This window comes from Somniosus microcephalus, chromosome 32 (genome assembly GCF_052327205.1).
Source record: "Somniosus microcephalus isolate GS21.2 chromosome 32, FLI_Smic_1.0, whole genome shotgun sequence".
In the NCBI taxonomy this organism is placed as follows: domain Eukaryota; kingdom Metazoa; phylum Chordata; class Chondrichthyes; order Squaliformes; family Somniosidae; genus Somniosus; species Somniosus microcephalus.
In genome coordinates, this window is record NC_141018.1 from 468,713 (window position 1) to 493,338 (window position 24,626).

The 24,626-nt window shown below is 48.0% G+C and overlaps 1 protein-coding gene across 2 annotated transcripts in view; it reads left to right on the forward strand.

The window, feature by feature from the left end:
• Window positions 1-23,852, forward strand: part of idh3a (isocitrate dehydrogenase (NAD(+)) 3 catalytic subunit alpha) — a 38,651-nt gene extending 14,799 nt beyond the window's left edge. For both annotated transcript variants that reach the window (XM_085972032.1, XM_085972031.1), the window contains exons 6-11: window positions 2,683-2,816; window positions 3,081-3,183; window positions 3,303-3,367; window positions 10,450-10,534; window positions 17,054-17,206; window positions 23,433-23,852. In XM_085972032.1, coding sequence (XP_085828158.1) covers window positions 2,683-2,816; window positions 3,081-3,183; window positions 3,303-3,367; window positions 10,450-10,534; window positions 17,054-17,206; window positions 23,433-23,516 — 624 coding nt within the window. In that variant the 3' untranslated portion in view covers window positions 23,517-23,852. The remainder of the gene's footprint in view (window positions 1-2,682; window positions 2,817-3,080; window positions 3,184-3,302; window positions 3,368-10,449; window positions 10,535-17,053; window positions 17,207-23,432) is intronic.
• The last annotated feature ends 774 nt before the right edge of the window (window positions 23,853-24,626 follow it).

Genomic DNA, 24,626 nt, shown 5'->3' on the forward strand with positions numbered 1-24,626 from the left:
GATAAATATTGGCCAGGACACGGGGAAGGACTCCCCAGCTCTTCATTGAATAGTGCCGTGGGATCTTTTACACCCAGCTGAGAGCAGACGGGGCCTCGGTTTAATGTCTCATCCAAAAGACGGCACCTCCGACAGTGCAGCGCGCCCTCAGCACCGCACTGGAGTGTCAGCCTAGATTTATGTGCTCAAGTCCCTGAAGTGGGATTTGAACCCACTACCTTCTGACTCCGAGATGAGTGTGCTACCCACTAGGTGAGGACAACAATCCAAGTCAATTGAAGATGGACCTCCTGCCATTAGTTTGACTAGCCTGGGACTATAGTTGTTAACCTCCACTGTCAATTCTGTTGTAACGTGTTGCGGCAAGTACAGGAAACTTCGCGATATCCGGCACCGACGGGACCGAGCTGCTGCTGATCTATCAAAACTTCTGGATAGACCGGCACTAATGTTGAAGGATAGGAGGTTTTCATCTCCGTATCTGACAACAAACACTGTTGCTTAGCAAGAGCTTGTAAACACTCGGCCCGTACCTTGGAAGCGTCTCTGAAGCTGTTGCTAAGCTACAGAGATGCCTTCCAGAGCCTGACTGTACATAAAAAATTTTAAAAATTTAAAAAAATGCTAGGGGAAGAAAAAAAACCGAACCAAAACGGCTGCTGATTTCTGCCGTTAGATCGAGGTTTCCGGACATACAACCTCCGGATAAACCAAAGTTTCCTGTATTGTGTAAACAACTTGTACCGTGAGGTAATTGTATAAGTTTCAAAAGGGAATTTTATAAAGTTAGCGTAAAATCCAATCTCTTTGTTGCACTGCCACATTCAGGCTCACAGACAAAATATTGCATATGTAGAATCACAAAATAAAACTGGGAGAGGTGAGTTATGATCTGAATCCTACAGTAAAGCCTGAATTCCCCAGTGTTCTCGACCCTGTTACTTAATCCACTCGGAAAGAAGCTCGAGCTATTGGCAGTTATGGAGGTTCCTTCACTGGTGCCAAAGACTGTCTGGTTCTTCTGCCCCTAAGGACTTGAGACATTTTATTTACAACAGTAACGTGAAGAAATCTCAATGGGTTATCAGCAGTGCAATCTCCTGTGCGTGTGATCCATTGACGGACTAGTATGCACTAAATGTGCTGCCGGTGTGGCAACAGTAAGGGCTGTAATCTGGCAACCGGCCTCCCACTCCATGTAGCATGTCCAGGGCAAGAGGCAAGGAGCCCACCCTGGGCTCTGCTATGAGCTGCTGGAGAGTGGCCTGGGGAGTGTTATGTTCATTAATAAATAGACATTCTTATTATGAACACTGCTAGCTTTTGCTAGACCTTTTATTGAGCACATGTGGACTAGGTACTGTATCTGTAGAGGCTTCCATCTTGACTGCTGCCTTGTGGGTAATGTACTCTTAATATATATACAGCTGGATAGTGTAGTCTTATACATACAGCTATATACAGCTCTACGCAGCTCTACGGCTCCACCTAGTGTCCACTATAGAATGACATGTTATTGATCACTACAGGGAGAACTGGGTCTCTGCTGCCCACCTCCCCGTAATGAAATGTTTGAGTTTGTGAGTCTATCTCCCAGCCTGAGCTAGCGGGTGGGGGGAGGGTGACGGTGTCCTTCAGTGGTTGTTATTGCTCTGCTACCCACGCTATTTGTAATCCCCTTGCTTCAGATTAAAGAGAGAGTTCTCCAAGGTACGTCCATTCCTTCCCCTCGGCTGTATTTCTCTGAATTAGATATTGGAGTGTACGCTTCAAATATTCAGCATGAGGTGGCGGATAGTGCGGGTTGCTGGCGCACCAGCCAGCACCAGGTCGCTGTATCACGGTGGGGAGAGCGGTGATTGGAGGCTCAGCCGCTTGGCCAGAGAGGCGGAGGGAAAATTGGCGAGTCGCCTTGGTGAGTTCCATCTTCGAGCAGCATCGGTGAAGCGGCGGGAGCAGGTCCGCCCTCTGGTGTGGGGGGCAGGGAGGGCCAGTTGAGAAGAAAGAAGCTAAAGCGCGTTTAGCCCTAGCCTGAAGCTGACTGGCCTCCCAGGTAGAGCTGTGTGTCCAACGGCAGGGCTCTCTGAGCACCATCTCCCCATATCCCCCACTGCTGGTTACCCTCACTGCAGTATTGAAGAGAGTATTGGATGCTGAGTGTAGATTAATGGACGTACTGAACAAGAGTAGCTCCATGGACAGCTCAGTGGGTAAATGAAGTGCATTGCATCTTCCTAAACCATGCAGAGAAGAAGGCTGGATTTCTGTTCAGTGCCCAGTTAGCTGATCTTGATCAGGGAAACCAATGGAGCAGCAAAATTGGCCTCGGTACACTGCGGGCTAGGGAGAGGGAATGCTCCCGATTACTATCTAACGTCCCCTCCTGGGAAGTGTGCATCTGGATGTCTGGAGCGGACGGGATCGAGCTCGGGAGTTATGCCCCTACAGTTGAATAACTTTCCGGGTGAATATTCACCAAGCCCTGTTGTAGGAACTTGGAGAATTGCTTCTGGCATTTCTTGTGGGTGTAAGCCGTGGATGTTAAGATGTTGCTGGTGCTGGTGCAGCTGCTATCTGTCTTTTCCTGAAATGAATTGGCCTTCACTTTGTGGTTCGAAAGCGTTGCTCTGTTAACACGGGCAATTTGTAAGCTTTGCCTGACTGTCTGTGCCCGTGTTGCAGATTGTCGAAGGGGTGGTGCAGAGTATTAAGCTGATCACCGAAGCCGCCAGCAGGCGCATCGCAGAGTTTGCGTTTGAATATTCGAGGAACAATCAGAGGAGCATGGTTACAGCGGTGCACAAAGCCAACATCATGTAAGTGGAATTAGATCGCACACTGTTTTACTGACAAAGGCTCCAGCTCACTTGGGAACGACTTGTATTTAGTCCTCTTCAAAAGTTGCCACGTCTGAAAGTGCAGCTGGCCTTGTCTTGTATAGAAGTGGCGGAGAGCCGTTGGAGGGGGTGATGTGAAGTGAGAAGAGCTAGGGAGCTGTGTGGGTATCTGAAGCGATGAGCAGGAACTCGAGCTCTGTTGATAACCTTGCGCTTTAATACCGTTGTAAATGTGTGTTTCAGGCGAATGTCGGATGGGCTTTTCCTGAGGAAATGCAGGGAAGTAGCAGAAAATTGTAAAGATATCAAGTTTACAGAAATGTACTTGGACACAGTCTGTCTTAATGTAAGTGTCAGGACTATGAAATTGTCTATTTTATAGCTTGTTAATTTTAAAAACATGAAAGCCACATTGCAGGATATGCGCGCTAAAAATGTTTAAAGAAAGTCTGTTCCTTTGCTCAGATGGTGCAGGACCCGACACAGTTTGATGTCCTTGTAATGCCGAACCTGTATGGCGATATCTTAAGGTTGGTAATCCCAGGGCGGAAGCCTCGATGCTGTCTTTCTGCGAAGTGTATGCATGCTCTTCCCCTCCTCGGGGTGGGGCGGCGGGGTGGGGTGGGGGCGGGAGTTCCTGGCCTCGGCTCAACACCTCATGGCCGAGTGCCTGAGATTGGGATTTCCAATGAATCCCGCCATTCCCTGGTGTAGGTTGCTGTGGTTGCACTGTGCTGTGTCCACACACTAGCACCATGAACTTTAATTTTCAATTTTGTTCAATTAAAAATATACCCGGTAAGAAGGATAACTTTTTCAAAGTTTTGAAAAAGGCAAGGCAAAAACCATTCACTCACAGCGTTAACAAATAACTGGTCTAAAATAGAGGGAGAGAATTTCGACAGGACGTCCCAAAGCGCTTTACAGCCAATGAAATACTTTTGAAGTGTAGTCACTGCTGTAATGTAGGAAACGCAGCAGCCAATTTGCGCAGAGCAAGCTCCCACAAACAGCAATGGTGATAATGACCAGATAATCTGTTTTTGTTATGTTGGTTAAGGGATAAATATTGGCCAGGACACCGGGGAGAACTCCCTCTGCTCTACTTCGAATAATGCAGTGGGATCTTTTGCATCCAGCTGAGGGGGCAGACGGGGCCTCAGCAACGTTCCACCTAAGGTGCGCGACTGCGCACCAATCAGGAGGTCCCCTGCAGGCCGTGCACCAGTTTCTGTCACTGGAAGAGATACCAGCCATGCGGCAGCAAGTTTCAAGTGACCGCGCACGAGAAAAAAGTTAGTGTTCAATTGGGGCTCGGTTTAACGTCTCATCCTCAGACAGTGCAGCACTCCCTCAGTGCTGGCACTGGACGTGTTGGCCTGGATTTGAGAACATCCGTTCAGCTGCTTCTGCCACTTCCCTTTCTTCCCCGAGCCCACCGGGCCAAACTTCCGCCAAGGTTCCCCCCTGCCCTAGCTCTGAACTCTCATCTTTCTCCAGTTTCTCTCCAATCTCCCCTCAAGACCTCCCTGTGCTCATCTTGTCCATGAGACCCACTTCCTGCTCCCTTGACACTATCCCAACTAAACTGCTGACCACGTCCCAACTTCCCTTCCTGGCTCCCATGTTAGTTGACATTGTTAACGGTTCTCTCTCCTCAGGTACTGTCCCCCTCTCCTTTAAATCCGCCGTCATCACCCCTCCTCAAAAAACCAACCCTTGACCCCTCCATCCTTGCAAACTACCGCCCCATCTCCAACCTTCCTTTCCTCTCCAAAGCCCTTGAAGGTGTTCTCGCCTCCCAAATCCGCGCCCATCTTTCCCGGAACTCCATGTTTGAATCCCTCCAATCAGTTTTCCGCCCCTGCCACAGTACCGAAACGGCTCTCGTCAAAGCCACAAATGACATGCTTTGTGACTGTGACAAAGGTAAACTATCCCTCCTCCTCCTTCTTGATTTGTCTGCAGCCTTTGACACGGTTGACCACTCCATCCTCCTCCAACGCCTCTCCACCATCGTCTAGCTGGGTGGGACTGCACTCGCCTGGTTCCATTCTTATCTATCTAATCACAGCCAGAAAATCACCTGCAGTGGCTTCTCTTCCCACCCCTGCATCGTTACCTCTGGGGTCCCCCTAGGATCTTTCCTTGGGGCCCCCCCCTCCTATTTCACCTCTACATGCTGCCCCTTGGTGACATCATCTGAAAACACAGCGTCAGTTTCCACATGTACGCTGATGGCACCCAGCTCCACCTCACCTCCACGGTTTCTAAATTGTCAGACTGCTTGTCCGACATCCAGTTCTGATGAGCAGAAATTTTCTCCAATTACGTATTGGGAAGACCAAAGCCATTGTCTTCGATCCCCGCCACAAACTCCGTTCCCGAGCCACTGACTCCATCCCTCTCATAGAAACATAGAAGATAGGAGCAGGTCATTCGGCCCTTCGAGCCTGCTCCGCCATTCAATGAGATCATGGCTGATCATCCAAATTCAGTACCCTGTCCCTGCCTTCTCCCCATATCCCTTGATCCCTTTAGCCTTAAGAAGTATATCCAACTCTTTCTTGAATATACTTAATGAACTGGCCTCCACCGCCCTCTGTGGCAGAGAATGCCACAGGTTCACCACTCTCCTAAATGGCTTACCCCTTATCCTTAGACTATGACCCCTGGTTCTGGACTCCCCGGCCATCAGAAACATCCTTCCTGCATCTAGTCTGTCCAGGCCTGACAGAATTTTATAGGTTTCGATGAGATCCCCTCTCAATCTTCTAAACTCCAGTGAGCATAAGCCCAATCGACACAATCTCTCTTCATACGTCATTCCTGCCATCCCAGGTATCAGCCTGGTGAATCTTCGCTGCACTCCTTCCATGGCAAAAACGTCCTTCCTCAGGTAAGGCGACCAAAACTGCACACAATGCGCAAGATGCGGTCTCACCAAGGCCCTGTACAACTGCAGCAAGACATCCTTGTTATTGTACTCGAACCCTCTTGCTACGAAGGCCAACATACCATTTGCCGCCTTAACCGCCTGCTGCACCTGCATGCTTACCTTCAGCGACTGGTGCACAAGAACACCCAGGTCTCTCTGCACTTCCCCTTCTCCCAATCTATTGCCATTCAAATAATCTGCCTTCCTGTTTTTGCCACCAAAGTGGATAACCTCACATTTATCCACATTATAGTGCATTTGCCATGTTTCTGCACAATCTCACAACCTGTCCAAATCGTACTGGAGTTTCACGACATCCTCCTCACAGCATACCCTCCCACCCAGCTTTGTGTTGTCTGCAAATTTGGAGATATTACATCCAATTCCCTCGTCCAGATCATTAATATATATTGTGAACAGCTGGGGTCCTAGGACCGATCCTTGCGGTACCCCACTAGTCACTGCCTGCCACTCGGAAAACGACCTGTTTATTCCAACTCTTTGCTTTCTGTCCGCCAACCAGTTCTCTATCCAAGTCAATACCTTGTCCCCAATCCCATGTGCCTTAATTTTGCACGCTAATCTCTTATGCGGGACCTTATCGAAAGCCTTCTGAAAGTCCAAATACACCACATCCACTGGTTCTCCCTTATCTATTTTACCAGTTACATCCTCAAAAAATTCCAGTAGATTAGTCAAGCATGATTTACCTTTTGTAAATCCATGTTGACTTTGTCCGATCCAGTCACTGCTTTCCAAGTGCTCTGCTATTACATCTTTTATAATGGACTCTAGCATTTTCCCCACTACCGATGTCAAGCTTACCGGTCTATAATTCCCCGCCTTTTCTCTACCACCTTTTTTGAATAGTGGGGTAACATTAGTTACCCGCCAATCCATGGGTACCGTTCCAGAGTCTATCGAGTTCTGGAAGATGACCAGCAATGCATCTACTATTTCTAGGGCCACTTCCTTAAGTACCCTGGGATGTAGATTATCAGGCCCTGGGGATTTATCGGCCTTCAGTCCCATCAATTTTCCGAACAACATTTCCCTACAAATACTGATTTCTTTCAGTTCCACCCTTTCATCAGACCCTATGTTCCCTGGCATCTCTGGGAGGTTATTTGTGTCCTCCTTTGTGAAGACCGAACCAATATATGTATTTAGTTGGTCAGCCATTTCTTTGTTCCACATTATAAATTCCCCCGATTCTGACTGCAAGGGACCTATGCTTGACTTCACCAATCTTTTTCTCTTCACATATCTATAAAAGCTTTTACAGTCAGTTTTTATGTTCCCTGCAAGCTTACTCTCATATTCTATTTTCCCTTTCTTAATTAATCCCTTTGTCCTCCTTTGTTGAATCCTAAACTGCTCCCAATCCTCAGGATTATTGCTTTTTCTGGCCAATTTATATGCCCTCTCCTTGGACCTTATGCTATCCCTAATTTCCCTTGTTAGCCACGGTTGGGTCACCTTTTTTGTTTTATTTTTATGCCAAATTGGGATGAACAAATTCTGTAGTTCATCCATTCGGTCTTTGAATGTTTGCCATTGCCTATCCACCGTCAACCCTTTGAGTGCCATTCCCCAATCAATCCTACCCAACTCGCTCCTCAGACCATCGTAGTTTCCTTTATTTAAATTGAGGACCCTAGTCTCTGAGTCAACTACTTCATTCTCCATCTTAATGAAGAATTCTATCATATTATGATCGCTCCGACCCAAGGGGCCTCGTACAACAAGATTGCTAATTAATCCTTTCTCGTTACATAATACCCAGTCTAAGATGGCCCGATCTCTGGTTGGTTCCTCGACATATTGGTCCAGGAAACCATCCCGTAAACACTCCAGGAATTCCTCCTCCACAGTATTGTTACTAATTTGGTTAGCCCAATCTATATGTAGATTAAAGTCACCCATGATGACTGCTGTGCCCTTATTGCACGCTTCTTTAATTTCCCTTTTAATGCCATCCCCAACCTCCGCCTTACTGTTTGGAGGTCTATAAACCACTCCCACTAACGTTTTTTCCCCCCTTAGTATTTCTCAATTCTACCCATACAGATTCCACCTCATCAGAGCTAATATCCTTCCTTACAATTGTGTTAATCCCCTCTTTAACCAGTAATGCTACCCCACCTCCCTTTCCTTTTTGCCTATCTTTCCTGAATATCGAATACCCCTGGATGTTGAGTTCCCAGTCCTGGCCTTCCTTGAGCCACGCTTCCATAATCCCAACCAAATCGTATTTGTTTACTTCTATTTGCACAGCCAATTCATCCACCTTATTACAAATGCTCCTCGCATTAAGACACAAAGCCTTCAGGCTTGTTTTTTTAACACTCTTAGACCTATTAGAATTATTATTTGCTGTGGCCATGTTTGATTAAACCGTTGATTTCTCTGACTGCCACTTTTGTTTTTCTCCTTCCTATCTTTTGCTTTTATCCTTGTTACCCTTTCCTCTGTCTCCTTGCTCAGGTTCCCAACCCCCTGCCATTTTAGTTTAAACCCTCCCCCACAGCACTAGCAAACACTCCCCCTAGAACATCGGTTCCAGCCCTGCCCAGGTGCAAACCGTCTGGTTTGAACTGGCCCCACCTCCCCCAGAACCGGTTCCAATGTCCCAGGAACTTGAATCCCTCCCCCTGGCACCATTCCTCTAGCCACGTATTCACCTGAAGTATCCTTCTGTTTCTACTCTGACTAGCACGTGGCACTGGTAGCAATCCTGAGATTACTACCTTTGAGGTCCTGTTTTTTAATTTATCTCCTAACTCCCTATATTCCGCTTTTAGGACCTCATCCCGCTTTTTACCTATATCGTTGGTGCCTATATGCACCACGACAACTGGCTGTTCACCCTCCCCTTCCAAGATGTTCTGCAGCCGCTCGGAGACATCCTTGACCCTTGCACCAGGGAGGCAACACACCATCCTGGAGTCTCGTTTGTGGCCGCAGAAATGCCTATCTATTCCCCTTACAACTGAATCCCCTATTGCTATAGCTCTACCCCTCTTTTTCCTCCCATTCTGTGCAGCAGAGCCACCCCTGGTGCTAGGAAGTTGGCTGCTGCTGCCTTCCTCTGATAAGCCATCCCCCCAACAGTACTCAAAGTGGTATATCTGTTGGAGAGGGGGATGGCCACAGGGGACCCCTGCACTACCTGCCTGCGCCTAGTACTCTGCCTGTTGGTCACCCGTTCCCTTTCTTCCTGTCCAACCTCTACCTGCGGTGTGTCCAACTCCGTAAATGTGCTTTTCACGATGTCCTGAGAATCGTGAACGCTCCAGTATGTATCCAATCACAGATCTCTCCCTAGATCTGTCTGAGGCTGAACTGTTCGCAACCTTTGACCCTGAAATGAGCTTCCAACCACATATCCACAACATAACTAAGACTGCCTATTTCCAATGCATAAAATCACTCATCTGCTGAAACCCTCATCCATTCCTTTGCTACCTCTAGACTTGACTATTCCAATGCACTCCTGGCTGGCCTCCCACATTCTACCCTACAAAAAGTTGAGCTCATCCAAAATTCTGCTGCCCATGTCCTACCTCGCACCAAGTCCCGTTCACCCATCACCCCCAGTGCTCACTGCCCCGTGTCCTAACTCACACCCAGTCCCGTTCACCCATCACCCCCTGTGCTCACTGCCCCGTGTCCTAACTCGCACCAAGTCCCGTTCACCCATCACCCCCAGTGCTCACTGCCCCGTGTCCTAACTCGCACCCAGTCCCGTTCACCCATCACCCCCTGTGCTCACTGCCCCGTGTCCTAACTCACACCCAGTCCTGTTCACCCATCACCCCCTGTGCTCACTGACCTACATTGGCTCCCAGTCCGACAATGCCTCGATTTAAAAATCCTCATCCTTGTTTTCAAATCCCTCCATGGCCTCTCCCCTCCCTAGCTCTGTAATCTCCTCCAGCCCCACAACCCCCCGAGATATCTGCGCTCCTCTGGGCTGTCACGGGCCATGTGGTGTTACTGGGCTGTCACGGGCCGTGTGGTGTTACTGGGCTGTCACGGGCCGTGTGGTGTTACTGGGCTGTCACGGGCCGTGTGGTGTTACTGGGCTGTCACGGGCCGTGTGGTGTTACTGGGCTGTCACGGGCCATGTGGTGTTACTGGGCTGTCACGGGCCATGTTCAGTTACTGGGCCGTCACGGGCCGTGTGGTGTTACTGGGCCGTCACGGGCCGTGTGGTGTTACTGGGCCGTCACGGGCCGTGTGGTGTTACTGGGCCGTCACGGGCCCCGTGGTGTTACTGGGCCGTCACGGGCCCCGTGGTGTTACTGGGCCGTCACGGGCCCCGTGGTGTTACTGGGCCGTCACGGGCCCCGTGGTGTTACTGGGCCGTCACGGGCCCCGTGGTGTTACTGGGCCGTCACGGGCCCCGTGGTGTTACTGGGCCGTCACGGGCCCCGTGGTGTTACTGGGCCGTCACGGGCCCCGTGGTGTTACTGGGCCGTCACGGGCCCCGTGGTGTTACTGGGCCGTCACGGGCCCCGTGGTGTTACTGGGCCGTCACGGGCCCCGTGGTGTTACTGGGCCGTCACGGGCCCCGTGGTGTTACTGGGCTGTCACGGGCCCTGTGAGCATTTACTGGGTTCTGTTACTTTCTTCAATGTTACCCTGCAGTTATTTTCTTTTGTGTTTCAGTGATCTGTGTGCTGGGCTGATTGGAGGTCTGGGAGTCACACCAAGTGGGAACATTGGAGAAAGTGGAGTTGCGATCTTTGAATCTGTAAGATGAGTTGTATTTTGCAGCAAAATTAAAATGAGCTTTAATCGTTGTATTTTCGTAACAGTACGTTTTGAATTAACGAAATGCGCTCGAGAGAGATCCTGTAAATCTTGCGTGGAATTCTGTACGTACAGAAGACCCCATCAGGCCTGTTTTCCTTTTTCGCTCCCCAGTCTAAGCCCGAGTCAGAGAGTACCCCCAGACCTACCCTGGAGCCGCCTATATTTCCAGGTGTGGGTGGTTTGAATTGTCCCAGTGTAGACTGCCCGTGGCAGGAGCTCGCACCTGGATACAGGGGGGGGAATCCAATTGCTGCTGCAGGCCTGAGGGGCTACTGTCTACAAACCATCCCCAAAGGCCCTCCAGCCCTGGGTTCCGGGTGGGGTGGGGTGGAAGGGAAGGCAAACCTTCCGTTAATATCCTGCACGACCTTGCTGCTGCCCCACTCCGCTCCTCCGCTCTCTGCTCGGCTGGCAGCTGGGACTGAGGCTCACTAATTGTCGGCGATTCTCGTTCAGGCCTCCGCCGAGCAAAGACACGGAAAAATAAGGTGAGGGGTAAAGAGACGCCACCGCCTCGCTTGTGCACTTTACTTCTGCCTGTTCCTGTCACCAGTACCCGGCCACACGCCACACTCAGGAACTTCCAGGATCCTGCGGTCAGTGCAGAATGCACAGGGGTCAGGCATTGTACGTATCCACCTCCCTCCCCCCTCTGTTTACTCTGCTATCAGCTCGGGGAATAAGCACTCCCCAGGCTCAAAGTACAAACCCTCATCCCTGCCTTTATCACCTCTAGACTTGACTATTCCAACCCACTCCTGGCTGGCCTCCCACGTTCTACCCTACGAAAACTTGGCCGCCCGTGTCCTAACTCGCACCAAGTCCTGTTCGCCCATTACCCCTGTGCTCGCTGACCTACATTGGCTCCCGGTTAAGCAACGCCTCGATTTTTAAAATTCTCATCCTTGTTTTCAAATCACTCCATGGCCTCGCCCCTTCCTATCGCTGTAACCTCCTTCAGCCCCACAACCCCCTGAGATCTCTGCGCTCCTGTAACTCTGCCCTCTTGAGCATCGCTGATTATAATCGCTCAACCATTGGTGGCCGTGCCTTCTGTTGCCTGGGCCCTAAGCCCTGGAACTTCCTCCATAAGCCTCTCCACTTTACTACCTCCTTCAAGACGCTCCTTAAAACCTACCACTTTGACCAAGCTTTTGGTCACCTGTCCAAATATCTCTCTGGCTCGGTGTGAAGCGCTTTGGGGCGTTTTTACTAGGTTAAAGCCACTATATAATCCACCCCCCACACCACACTAACCACGGGCAGCTGCCTATATTGGGCAGACAGTGCCAACCATTTGTCACTGCTATAGTGAATTACTTCAAGTATTCAGTGCGCCGACTATTTCAGGCAGCTCTAAGTTCTTTGTAGCTCGTCAATCGCCTGTACTCACCGATGTCAGCTGTGGCTCAGCGGGCAGCACTCTCGCCTCTGAGTCAGAAGGTTGTGGGTTCAAGTCCCACTCCAGAGACTTGAGCACAAAATCGAGGCTGACGCCATAGTACAGTACTGAGGGAGTGCGGCACTGTTGGAGGGTCAGTACTGAGGGAGTGCAGCACTGTTGGAGGGACGGTACTGAGGGAGTGCGGCACTGTTGGAGGGTCAGTACTGAGGGAGTGCAGCACTGTTGGAGGGACGGTACTGAGGGAGTGCGGCACTGTTGGAGGGTCAGTACTGAGGGAGTGCAGCACTGTTGGAGGGGCGGTACTGAGGGAGTGCGGCACTGTTGGAGGGTCAGTACTGAGGGAGTGCGGCACTGTTGGAGGGGCGGTACTGAGGGAGTGCGGCACTGTTGGAGGGTCAGTACTGAGGGAGTGCGGCACTGTTGGAGGGACGGTACTGAGGGAGTGCGGCACTGTTGGAGGGTCAGTACTGAGGGAGTGCAGCACTGTTGGAGGGACGGTACTGAGGGAGTGCAGCACTGTTGGAGGGGCGGTACTGAGGGAGTGTGGCACTGTTGGAGGGGCGGTACTGAGGGAGTGCGGCACTGTTGGAGGTGCCGTCTTTCAGATGAAACGTTAAACCGAGGCCCCGCCTGCCCCCTCAGGTGGATGTTAAAGATCCCATGGCACTATTTCGAAGAGGAGCAGGGGAGTTCTCCCCGGCGTCCTGGCCAATATTTATCCCTCAATCAACATCACTGAAACAGAATAGAGTCACAGTCATAACGGCACAGAAGGAGGCCATTCGGCCCATTGAGTCCGTGCCAGCTCTCTGTAGAGCAATCCAGTCAGTCCCATTCCCCCGCTCTCTCCCCGTAGCCCTGCAAGTTTATTTCCCTCAAGTGCATATCCAGTCTCCCCTTGAAAACATTGAGTGTCTCCGCTTCCACCACTTCCATCGGCAGCGAGTTCCAGGTCCTCACCACTCGCTGCGTAAAAAAAAGTTTTTCCTCACATCCCCCTGTATCTCTCGCCCAAAAGGAACAGCCTTTCCCCGTCTAGCCTATCCAAACCCGTCATAATCTTGTACACCTCTATCAAATCACTCCTCAACCTCCTTTGCTCTAATGAAAACAAATCCAGCTTCTCCAACCTGTCCTTGTAGCTAAGATCCCCCATCCCCGGAACCATTCTAGTAAATCTCCTTTACACCCTCTCAAGGGCCTTCACATCCTTCCTAAAGTGTGGTGACCAGAACTGGACGCAATACTCCAGTTGTGGCCTAACCAGTGCTTTATAAAGGTTCAGCATAACTTCTCTATTTTTGTACTCGATACCTCTATGAAGCCCAAGATCCCATATGCATTGCTGATCATCTTTCAATATTCGATAGACTCTGGAACAGTATCCATGGATTGGAGGGTAGTTAATGTTACCCCACTGTTCAAAAAAGGTGGTAGAGAGAAGACGGGGAATTACAGACCGGTAAGCCTGACATCGATAGTGGGGAAAATACTAGAGCCCACTATAAAAGATGTAATAGCAGAGCACTTGGAAAACAGTGACAGGATCGGACAAAGTCAACATGGATTTACAAAAGGTAAATCGTGCTTGACTAATCTACTGGAATTTTTTGAAGATGTAACTGGTAAAATAGATAAGGGAGAACCAGTGGATGTGGTGTATTTGGACTTTCAAAAGGCTTTCGATAAGGTCCCACATAAGAGATTAGCGTGTAAAGTTAAGGCACATGGGATTGGGGGCGAGGTATTAACTTGGATAGAGAACTGGTTGGCGGACAGAAAGCAAAGAGTTGGAATAAACGGATCTTTTTCCGAGTGGCAGGCAGTGACTAGTGGGGTACCGCAGGGATCGGTGCTAGGACCCCAGCTATTTACAATATATATTAATGATCTAGAGGGAACTAGATGTAATATCTCCAAGTTTGCAAACGACACAAAGCTGGGTGGGCGTGTGTGCTGTGAGGAGGATGCCGAGAAACTGCAGTATGATTTGGACAGGTTGGGTGATTGGGCAGAAGCATGGCAGATGCAATATAACGTGGATAAATGCGAGGTTATCCACTTTGGTGTCAAAAACAGGAAGGCAGATTATTAACCTGAATGGCAATAGATTTGGAGAAGGGGAAGTGCAACGAGACCTGGGTGTCCTTGTGCACCAGTCGCTGAAGGTAAGCATGCAGGTGCAGCAGGCGGTTAAGAAGGCAAATAGTATGTTGGCCTTCGTAGCAAGAGGGTTTAAGTACAGGAACAAAGATGTCTTGCTGCAGTTGTACAGGGCCTTGGTGAGACCACATCTTGGAATATTATGTGCAGTTTTGGTTGCCTTATCCGAGGAAGGATGTTCTTGCCATGGAGGGAGTGCAGCGAAGATTCACCAGGCTGATACCTGGGATGGCAGGAATGACGTATGATGAGAGATTGGGTCGATTGGGCTTATATTCGCTGGAATTTAGATGAATGAGAGGGGACCTCATTGAAACATAAAATTCTAACAGGACTAGACAGACTAGACGCAGGAAGGATGTTCCCGATGGTTGGGGAGTCCAGAACCAGGGGTCACAGTCTAAGGATAAGGGGTAAGCCATTTAGGACAGAGATGAGGAGGAATTTCTTCACCCAGAGAGTGGTGAACCTGTGGAATTCTCTACCACAGAAGGCAGTAGAGGCCAATTCATTAAATATATTCAAGAAGGAGTTGGATATATTTCTTAAGGCTAAAGGGATCAAGGGATATGGGGAGAAAGCAGGGACAGGGTACTGAATTTGGATGATCAGCCATGATCTCATTGAATGGCGGAGCAGGCTCGAGGGGCCGAATGGCCTACTCCTGCTCCTATCTTCTATGTTTCTATATGCTTTACTAACCACTCTCTCAATATGTCCTGCCACCTTCAGGGACCGATGCACATTAACTCCCAGGTCCCTCTGTCCCTGCACACTCTTTAAAACTGTGCCAGTAAGTGTATATTGCCTCTCCCTGTTCTTTCTGCCAATATGCACCACCTTGCATTTCTCTGTATTAAATTACATCTGCCCGTTCTGCTAGCCTTTCTATGTCCTGTTGCAGTCAATTGGTATCATCCTCACTGTTTGCCACACCCCCCAAGTTTGGTGTCATCGGCAAATTTAGAAATTCTACTCTGTATTCCAATATTCAGGTCATTTTTATATATATATCCAAAAAAGCAATGGCCCCAACACTGACCCTTGGGGAACACCACTGTCTACCATCCCCTAGTCTGAAAAACAGCCATTTATCACAACTCGCTGTTTTCTGTCCTTAAGCCAATTCCTTATCCAAGCTGCCACTGACCCACCTATTCCATGAGCCTCAATTTTGTTAACCAGCCTTCTATGTGGTACTTTGTCAAACGCATTCCGAAAATCCATGTAGACAACATCCATTGTATTCCCTTCATCAATCTTCCCTGTTACTTCATCAAAAAATTCAATTGGATTAGTCAAACATGATCTGCCTTTTACAAATCCCTGTTGGCTCTCCTTAATTAGCTTAAACCTCTCCAAGTGCCCGTTAATTTTTTCCTTCATTATTGTTTCTAAAACTTTACCCAGCACTGCTGTTAAACTGACCGGCCTGTAGTTACTAGGATTGCCCTTACACCCTTTCTTGAACAATGGTGTCACATTTGCCACTTTCCAATCCTCAGGCACCTCCCCCGCACCTAGGGAAGATTGGAAAATTATGGCAAGCCCTTCCGCTATCTCCTCCCCCAATTCCCTTAGCAACCTGGGATGCAAGCCATCTGGACCTAGTCTGGTTTTACTGTCACTGCTTATAGCGGGAAAATCGCGTTAACGCCATTATGCTCGCTATAAGCGGAGGCGACTATAAGCGAGTTTGCAGATGACACTAAGTTAGGAGGCACAGTAAATTGTGTAGATAGGATGAGGAAGTTACAAAGGGACAGTGAGTGGGCAAAACTGTCAGTTGGATGTGGGAAAGTGTGTGGTCATCCACTTTGAATCCAAGAAAGACAAATGGGAATATTTTCTTAACGGTGAGAGACTTGGAGCTGTGGAGCAGCGAAGGGTTTTGGGTGTCCATGTACACCGAATACTAAAAGCTAGTGCACAGTGACCGAAAGTAATCACGAAGGCCTTTACCTCAAGGGAGTACAAAGGGGTAGAAGTTATGTTACAGCTGCACAGAGCTCTGGTTGGACCCCATCTGGACACTAGGTTCAGTCCTGGGCCCCGCACCTCAGGAAGGACATACTGGCCTCTGAGGGGGAGCAGCGCAGATTCACCAGAGCGATACCGGGGCTGAAAGGGTTAAATTATGCGGACAGGTTGCCCAGCCTGGGCTTGTATTCCCTCGAGTTTAGACGATTAAGGGGTGATCTGATCAAGGTGTTTAAAATGATAAAAAGGATTCGATAGGGTAGATGTAAGGAAACTATCTCCTCTGGTGGGGGAGTCTAGAACAAGAGGGCATAACCTTAAAATTAGAGCCAGGCCGTTCAGGAGTGAAATCAGGAAGCACTCCTTCACACAAAGGACAATGGATGCTGGGTCAATTGCAATTTTGAAGACAGGTTGATAGATTTTTTGTTAGGTAAGGGTATCAAAGGATATGGAGAATGAGTGGGTCAGTGGAGGTGTACAGATCAGCGATGATCTAACAGAATGGCGGAACAGGCTCGAGGGGCTCAATGGCCTTCTCCTATTCCTATTTGTACTTTTCAGCAGGAGTTACTGGCTAACTATTCTGATCAAGAGCCCCGTCCTACCAAGACCGATCGTAGTGGCGGAGATCAACTAACTCGGCGCAGGCCGGAAATTGAACCTTGGACCTTCTGGGCTGTATGGCTTGTTATACCAGGCACCGCCTGCGCCCCCTCGCCCGCCCAGCCATCAGGAGAGCTGTGCTCAGCCTTGCTGTGTAAAGATCAGCCTGTGGTTTTAATCAATGTGTCTGGATAACTTTCCTCTAGTTTGTAAAGAAGGAGGAATCTGTGTAAATAACTTGAATCTGCTGCACCAGAATTCCATGTAGTTTGCTGATTGCCCTGTGCTCTTTCCCCTGCTCAGGTTCACGGCACAGCACCAGACATTGCTGGGATGGATATGGCGAATCCCACAGCCCTCCTGTTAAGTGCTGTTATGATGTTGCGACACATGGAACTCCATGGCCATGCTAAAAAAATAGAGACTGCCTGCTTTGAAACAATTAAGGATGGAAAGGTAGGCACAATAATAGTACATTTCGGAAATAAATCGGGATTTCAGAAGTTTCTGAGGTTGCCTCAACAGCTGAGCACCATCCAGGACAAAGCAGCCCGCTCAATTGGCACCCCATCCACCACCTTAAACATTCACTCCCTCCACCACCGGTGCACCGTGGCTGCAGTGTGTACCATCTACAAGATGCACTGCAGCAACTCGCCAAGGCTTCTTCGACAGTACCTCCGAAACCCGCGACCTCTTCCACCTAGAAGGACAAGGGCTGCAGGCGCATGGGAACAGCACCACCTCCAAGTTCCCCTCCAAGTCACACACCATCCTGACTTGGAAATATATCGGCTGTTCCTTCATCGCTGGGTCAAAATCCTGGAACTCCCTCCCTAACAGCACTGTGGGAGCACCTTCACCACATGGACTGCAGCGGTTCAAGAAGGAGGCTCACCACCACCTTCTCCAGTGCAACTAGGGATGGGCAATAAATGCTAACCTTACCAGCGACGCCCACATCCCTGGAATGAATATTTATAAAAAAACAGCGCTTTGGGACATCCTGAGATCGTGAAAGAAACTATAGAAATGCAAGTCTTTCTTTTCTGTTTCCAGAAACTGTAGCATTGAATCACAGAATGATGCAGCACAGAAGGAGGCCATTTGGCCCATCGTGCTGGCTCTTTGAAAGAGCTACCCAATTAGTCCCCCTCCCCTGATCTTTCCCCGTAGCTATGCAAGTTTTTCACCTTCAAATATTTATCCAATTCCCTTTTGAAAGTTATTATTGAATCCGTTTCAGGCAGTGAATTCCAGATCACAGCAACTCACTTGTAATTTTTTTCCCTCATACCACCTTTGTTTTGCCAATTCCCTTAAATCTGCGTGCTTTGATTATCGCCCCTCCTGCCACTGGAAATATGACCGAGAAAGTCTAGTTAGTGTAAGACATACGGAAATCGCCCCTCGCCCCATCCAACAGTTTCCAAATTTCTGACCCGTCAAACAGACAACACAAAACCCAGTGAATCTGTGAATACTTTTTATTTAAAAATCAGCAAGAGATTACAAGTAAGCAGCCGACAGTTATGTTGCATATAATAATTCCCGATTATACTTTAGCATACACAGAGCTATCCCTTTACTTTAAGCCCACAGCATACGTGTCTCGAACTTATACAAAGAATAGTCAGTAGTTGGTTTTTCTCCTCTTATCAGTGGTCAGTCGGTCGGTCAGTCAGTGGGCCGCAAGACCGGTTACATTCCAAAGTCTGAGGATGTTCCTGTTTTTGCAATGGCTCAACAGTTCAATAGCTTCTTCTCCACAGAACTCTGGGTCTGTTTCCCTATCTGTTAAAAGGCAGCTGGCAGCCTTCACAGCTTCCAACCGCAGCATCAAAAGTTCGCTCAACAACCAGTCTCTTGGCCTCGTGAAGCATGCTGGTATATTAAATTTGGTCAACTTTTAAGTTTGGTCAAGTTACAGCAAATTTTACAGCAAATAATGTATTCTTGCATTAGTTATACCAGTAAATGCATCTGGCAGCTGGATGTTAACGGTTCTTCAGCAGATGTTTGGATTTGCCAGCCGGTCACTCTCCGCTAACTGTAGGGCTCCGAGGTGAAATGCGTTGGGCAGTCTTGACCCAAGTCCTGATGAGACAGATCCACGCCTTGTTTGAAATTGGTCCTGTGTCGAGCTGAGAGGCCATAATGCCGACGTAGGTAGAGAGTGCTAAAGTTCCCAGTGGTGCAGCGGGCCTTATTTGAGCTGGAAAGAATGTTGTGCGGAGTGGAGGAAGCTCTGCTCTGTATCTGGCCATGCATTCCTGACTAGGAGTGCTCGAGACTGTCACTCAAACACTTTTTATTCCCAACTACTGACTTGACCTGATACTTATTCTGGTTTCCTCAAATGTATCTTTAGCTTGAAAATTAAAATCTGTTGTATTGCTTTTGCTGATTTGGGATGGATACAGTACTCCTTTTTTGCGATTTCCCCTTCACCCAACCCCCTCAATTACGTTCTCCCTTCTCCCCGTTTTACATTAAGGTATGCTGGGAAGCAGTTCTGCGAGGACCTGGTTAGACCGCACCTGGAGCACTGAGAGCAGTTCTGGGCACCACACCTTAGGAAGGATATATTGGCTTTGGAAGGAGTGCAGCGTAGGTTTACCAGACTGATACCTGGGCTCCAAGGGTTAAGTTATGAGGAGAGATTACACAAACTAGGGTTGTATTCCCTGGAATTTAGAAGGTGATCTGATGGAAGTTTTCAGGATATTAAGGGGAATAGGTAGGCTAGATAGAGAGAAACTATTTCCGCTGGTTGGGGATTCTAGGACTGGGGGCAGAGTCTAAAAATTAGAGCCAGGCTTTTCAGGAGTGAAGTGAGGAAACACTTCTACACACAACAGGGTGGTAGAAGTTTGGAACTCTCTTCCGCAAATAGCAATTGATGCTGGGTCAATTGTTAATTTTAAATCTGAGATTGATAGATTTTTGTTAACCAAAGGCGGGTATATGGAGTTAGATTGCAGATCAGCCCTGATCTCATTCAATGGTGGAACAGGCTTGAGGGGCTGAATGGCTTCTTCCTGTTCCTATGACTGTTAACCCTTTGGTACCTTACCAACTGGCCATTCTTTGTGTCAGCCTAGCAGGCAAAGGTCATTGGGCTATTCAACTTGGAGGGCATCACGGCTGAGCTTTATTCCTGTTTCTCCACCAGCCTAAAGCCAAAGGTGCTGAGGCCGACTGTAGCCCTCCTGCCCTGGCTGAGGGGCCGCCGAGAGAGCGAGGGGGCTGCCCTCGCAGCGGATTTTATTTTGATAGCCACTTTGTTTCGGAATGAAACCAGGGCTATAATTAGATGGTGTTCCACGTGTTCGAGTGTCGGGAAAAGTAAAGAAATATCCAAGCTTGTGATGTTATTGACATAGTTGCAGTTTATGTTTACTGGAGTTTAAATAGCCTGCTTTTGTGTATATTTGAGTTGATCTGGGGCGTATCACGCACTGAGTGAAGAGGGATTAAAGGCAAGGGATAATTGGACTAGGATGCACAGTTGCAATTTTAAAGATGTACATTCTGTCCTTATTTTTTGGATAATTTGATAAGTATAGTCAAAAAACAAAACTTGGGGCAGTTTGAAAGGTAAAGTGTTGGAGCAAAGGAATTTTCCTGGAGTACAGGCCGAGGAACTGAGACACAAACAAGTGCTGCAGCACCCCCTACAGGCAGGGGTGTAATTGCAGTTTATAAGGAGCGTTTCCATATTAGGGACATAAAAACATAGAAAAATAGGAGCAGGAGTAGGCCATTCGGCCCTTCGAGCCTGCTACACCATTCAATATGATCATGGCTGATCCTCTATCTCAATACCATATTCCTGCTCTCTCCCCATACCCCTTGATGCCTTTTGTGTCTAGAAATCGATCAATCTCCTTCTTAAATATATTCAGTGACTTGGCCTCCACAGCCTTCTGTGGTAGAGAATGCCACAGGTTCACCACCCACTGAGTGAAGAAATTTCTCCTCATCTCAGTCCTAAATGTCCTACCCCGTATCCTGAGACTGTGACCCTTTGTTCTAGACCCCCCCCCCCAAAAGCCAGGGAAACATCCTCCCTGTGTCCAGTCTGTCTCGCCCTGTCAGAATTTTATACGTTTCAATGAGATCCCTCTCATTCTTCTAAACTCTATTGAATACAGGCCTAGTCGACCCAATCTCTCCTCATACGACAGTCCTGCCATCCCAGGAAACAGTCTAGTTAACTTTCGCAGCACTCCCTCTGGCAAGTATATCCTTTCTTAGATAAGGAGACTAAAACTGCACACAGTACTCCAGGTGTGGGCTCACCAAGGCCCTGTATAACTGTAGTAAGACATCCTTGCTCCTGTACTCAAATCCTATTGCAATGAAGGCCAACATACCATTTGCCTTCCTAACTGCTTGCTGCACCTGCATGTTTGCTTTCAGTGACTGGTGTACAAGGACACCCAGGTCCCTTTGTACATCAACATTTCCCAATCTATCACCATTTAAATAATACTCTGCCTTTCTGTTTTTCCTACCGAAGTGGATAACTTCACATTTATCCATGTTATACTGCATCTGCCATGAATTTGCCCACTCACTCAACTTGTCTAAATCGCCTTGAACCCTCTTTGCATCCTCCTCACAACTCACAATCCCACCTAGTTTCGTGTCATCAGCAAACTTGGAAATATTACATTTGGTTCCCTCGTCCAAATCATTGATATATATTGTGAATAGCTGGGGCCCAAGCACTGATCCCTGCTGTACCCCACTAGTCACCGCCTGCAATCCCGAAAAAGACCCATTTACGCCTACACTCTGTTTCCTGTCTGTTAACCAATTTTCAATCCATGCCAGTATATTACCCCCAATCCCATGTGCCTTAATTTTGCAGACTAACCTCTTATGTGGGACTTTATCAAAGGCTTTCTGAAAATCCAAATACACCACATCCACTGGTTCTCCCTTATCTATTCTACCAGTTACACCCTCAAAAAAACAACAGTAGGTTTGTCAAACACGATTTCCCTTTCATAAATCCATGTTGACTTTGTCTAATCCCGTTGATATTTTCTAAGTGTCATGTTATCACATCCTTTATAATACACTCTAGCATTTTCCCTACTACTGATGTTAGACTAACCGGTCTATAGTTCCTGGTTTTCTCTTACTCCTTTTTAAAATAGTGGGGTTACATTTGCCACTATAGAATTTTGGATGATGACACCCAGTGCATCCACTATTTCCATGGCTACCACTTTTAGTACTCTGGGATGCAGATTATCCGGCCCCGGGAACAACGGGGTTTATAATATTATGCACACAGACTTGCTACACAAAGGCAGAAGGTACTTGGCTCAGGTTCTGCGGAAGGGGTTAAATAATATTCCTCAGCCAGTTCTGATCCTTCCCTATTGTCTACAGCAGAATTTTTTTTTTTTTTAAAAGGTAACATAGACAAAAGTTCTCTGATTTATCCAACATAACCCCATTCTTTCTGAGATATGCCATTTACTAACGATAACCTCTTCAGGCTGCACTGAAAACTTTACTGTTCAACCACCACCATCTGCCCCTCCTCCAAAAAAAAACAAAAAAAAAAAACTCACCCTTGATTGACCCCTCCGTTCTTGCAAACTCCAGCCTCCTTTTCCTCTCAAGTCCGTGAACGTGTTGTCGCCTCCCAAATCCATGCCCATCTTTCCTGCAGATTCATGTTTGAACCTCCTCAATCAGGTTCCCACCCCTGACTCAGCGCTGAAACAGCCCTTATCAAAGTCCCAAATAACATCCTCTGTGACCGTGGTGCACGTTCCCCCCTCAACCTGGCTGCAGCCTTTCACATGGTTGATCACACTGCTCCTCAACGCCCCTCTTCCATCATCTAGCTGAGTGTGACTGTGCTCGCCCGGTTCCACTCTTGCCCATCTAATCATGGTCAGAGAATCTCCTGCAACAACTTCTCTTCCTGCTCCCGCATCGTTACCTCTGGTGTCCCCCAAGGATCTATCCTTGGCTCCCTTCCTATTTCTCATCTACATGCTGCCCCTCGGCGACATCATCCGAAAACACACCGTCAGTTTCCACATGTACGCTGATGACACCCAGCTCTACCTCACCACCACTTCTCTCGACCCCTCCACTGTCTCTGTGTTGTCAGACTGCTTGTCCGACATCCAGTCCTGGATGAGCTGAAATTTCCTCCCATTAACCATTGGGAAGACCAAAGCCATTGTCTTCGGGTCCCACCACAAACTCTGTTCCCTAGCCACCGACTCCATCCCTGTCCCTGGCCACCGTCTCGAGCTGAGCCAGGTCACTGACAACCTTGACATTCTATTTGACCAGGGGCACCTGTGAAGCTCCTTGGGACGTTTTACTACATTCAAGGCACTGTATAAATACAAGTTATTTTCTGTGTTAAAGCCTGCAGAATGTTAGCTTTGGTTGGCTGTCCAGAGTTTTTTCCTTTGTAGGAGCTTGTGGTTAACCAGAGCAACTGCCTCAGTGGATTGCAGATTTTGATAAATGAGTCTGATAACGGCAGATTTCCCATTGAAAGCAAGGTGGGATGGTTATTCTGTACGGGTCTAGTGCCAGTGTGGGACAACAGATATTGTGCATTACCGACAATAACATCAGGCTCTTTATCTCTCCTGTTCTGGTAACTGATCTGTATTTATTTATTTGCTTACAGGTACTGACCAAAGATCTTGGCGGCAATTCTAAATGCTCTGAGTTCACCAGTGAAATCTGCCGAAGAGTGAGGGATCAAGATTGAGTCGCCATCCTGTTTACTGTCTGACCCATATCCCATTGGTTATCCTGCGGAACCAGCTCCACTGTACGTTGATCCGGAACGCCCGTGTAAACAGTTGCTGTAAATTCTCATTTAACGGTCCTGCTACTGTACTTTGCACCATATCATCAATTACTGTTGGTTGAAATCTATAATGTGCTGTCTTTAGTGACATTCCGATTTGTTCTCTATTTATTGAGTATTTTTTGGTCCAGACCCACAGAGTATTTTTTTTTGTAGAAAGCTACCAGACAGATTGGGCATGAGATTTCATTGTTTTATGTCCATTTCATTTGATTAAAACTGACTTCAAAATGGCTTCTTGCATTTTGCTAACTCCTCGAAAGGCTGTTCAAAGTTCTTCAATAGAGATCTGAGGCTGCTTCCATTCTGCTGTTGGAGACGGGACTTTCAGCGCCAATCGAGTGTCCGCGATCTTTCGCGCTGGTTTAAAAATCATTGTGCGAGAAGCCGGCCCCGCCCCCAAACTGGCCCCGCCCCCAGATTGAATTAATCGCCACGGCGAGTTTCCGCTAATTGCGCTCGTTTGCCGGCCTTCAGAGAGACTCTTAAAATTAAGCTGGTTTTTAGGTGCTAGGACACCTTTTAAATATATTTTTTAATTTACTAAGAAGATGACTGCTGTGCCCCAATGTAACGAGCAAATGGCTCTTTTTTTTAAAAGTTATTTTCAGTTATTTAAAATCGGGTTAATCACAGGTGGTGGACCAGACACACTGATTAAAAATGCTTTTTTGTATAAACCCATTTTGAGCTGTATTACTAAAACTGCACCAAGTTGCCACTGAACTATATCGAGGAATATTTTTTAACGCAGTTTTTTTTAATATTACGATCCAAAACGCTGCCCGATTGCGCTGGTTCAGGGCAGATTTTACGTTCGGCTGAATGCAAATTAGTTTGAGCAGAAACCTGAGCAAACAATTCACTGCAACACGAGCGCAATTCTGAACGGCCAGATCGCCGATCGCGGCCAAAGTGGAAACTCTTGGCCACTCGTGCTTACCTGGAGTTCCAGATATCTGAAGTGCAATGGTGGTAGTGTAGGCAAAGGTTCAGTGGGGTCCCAGT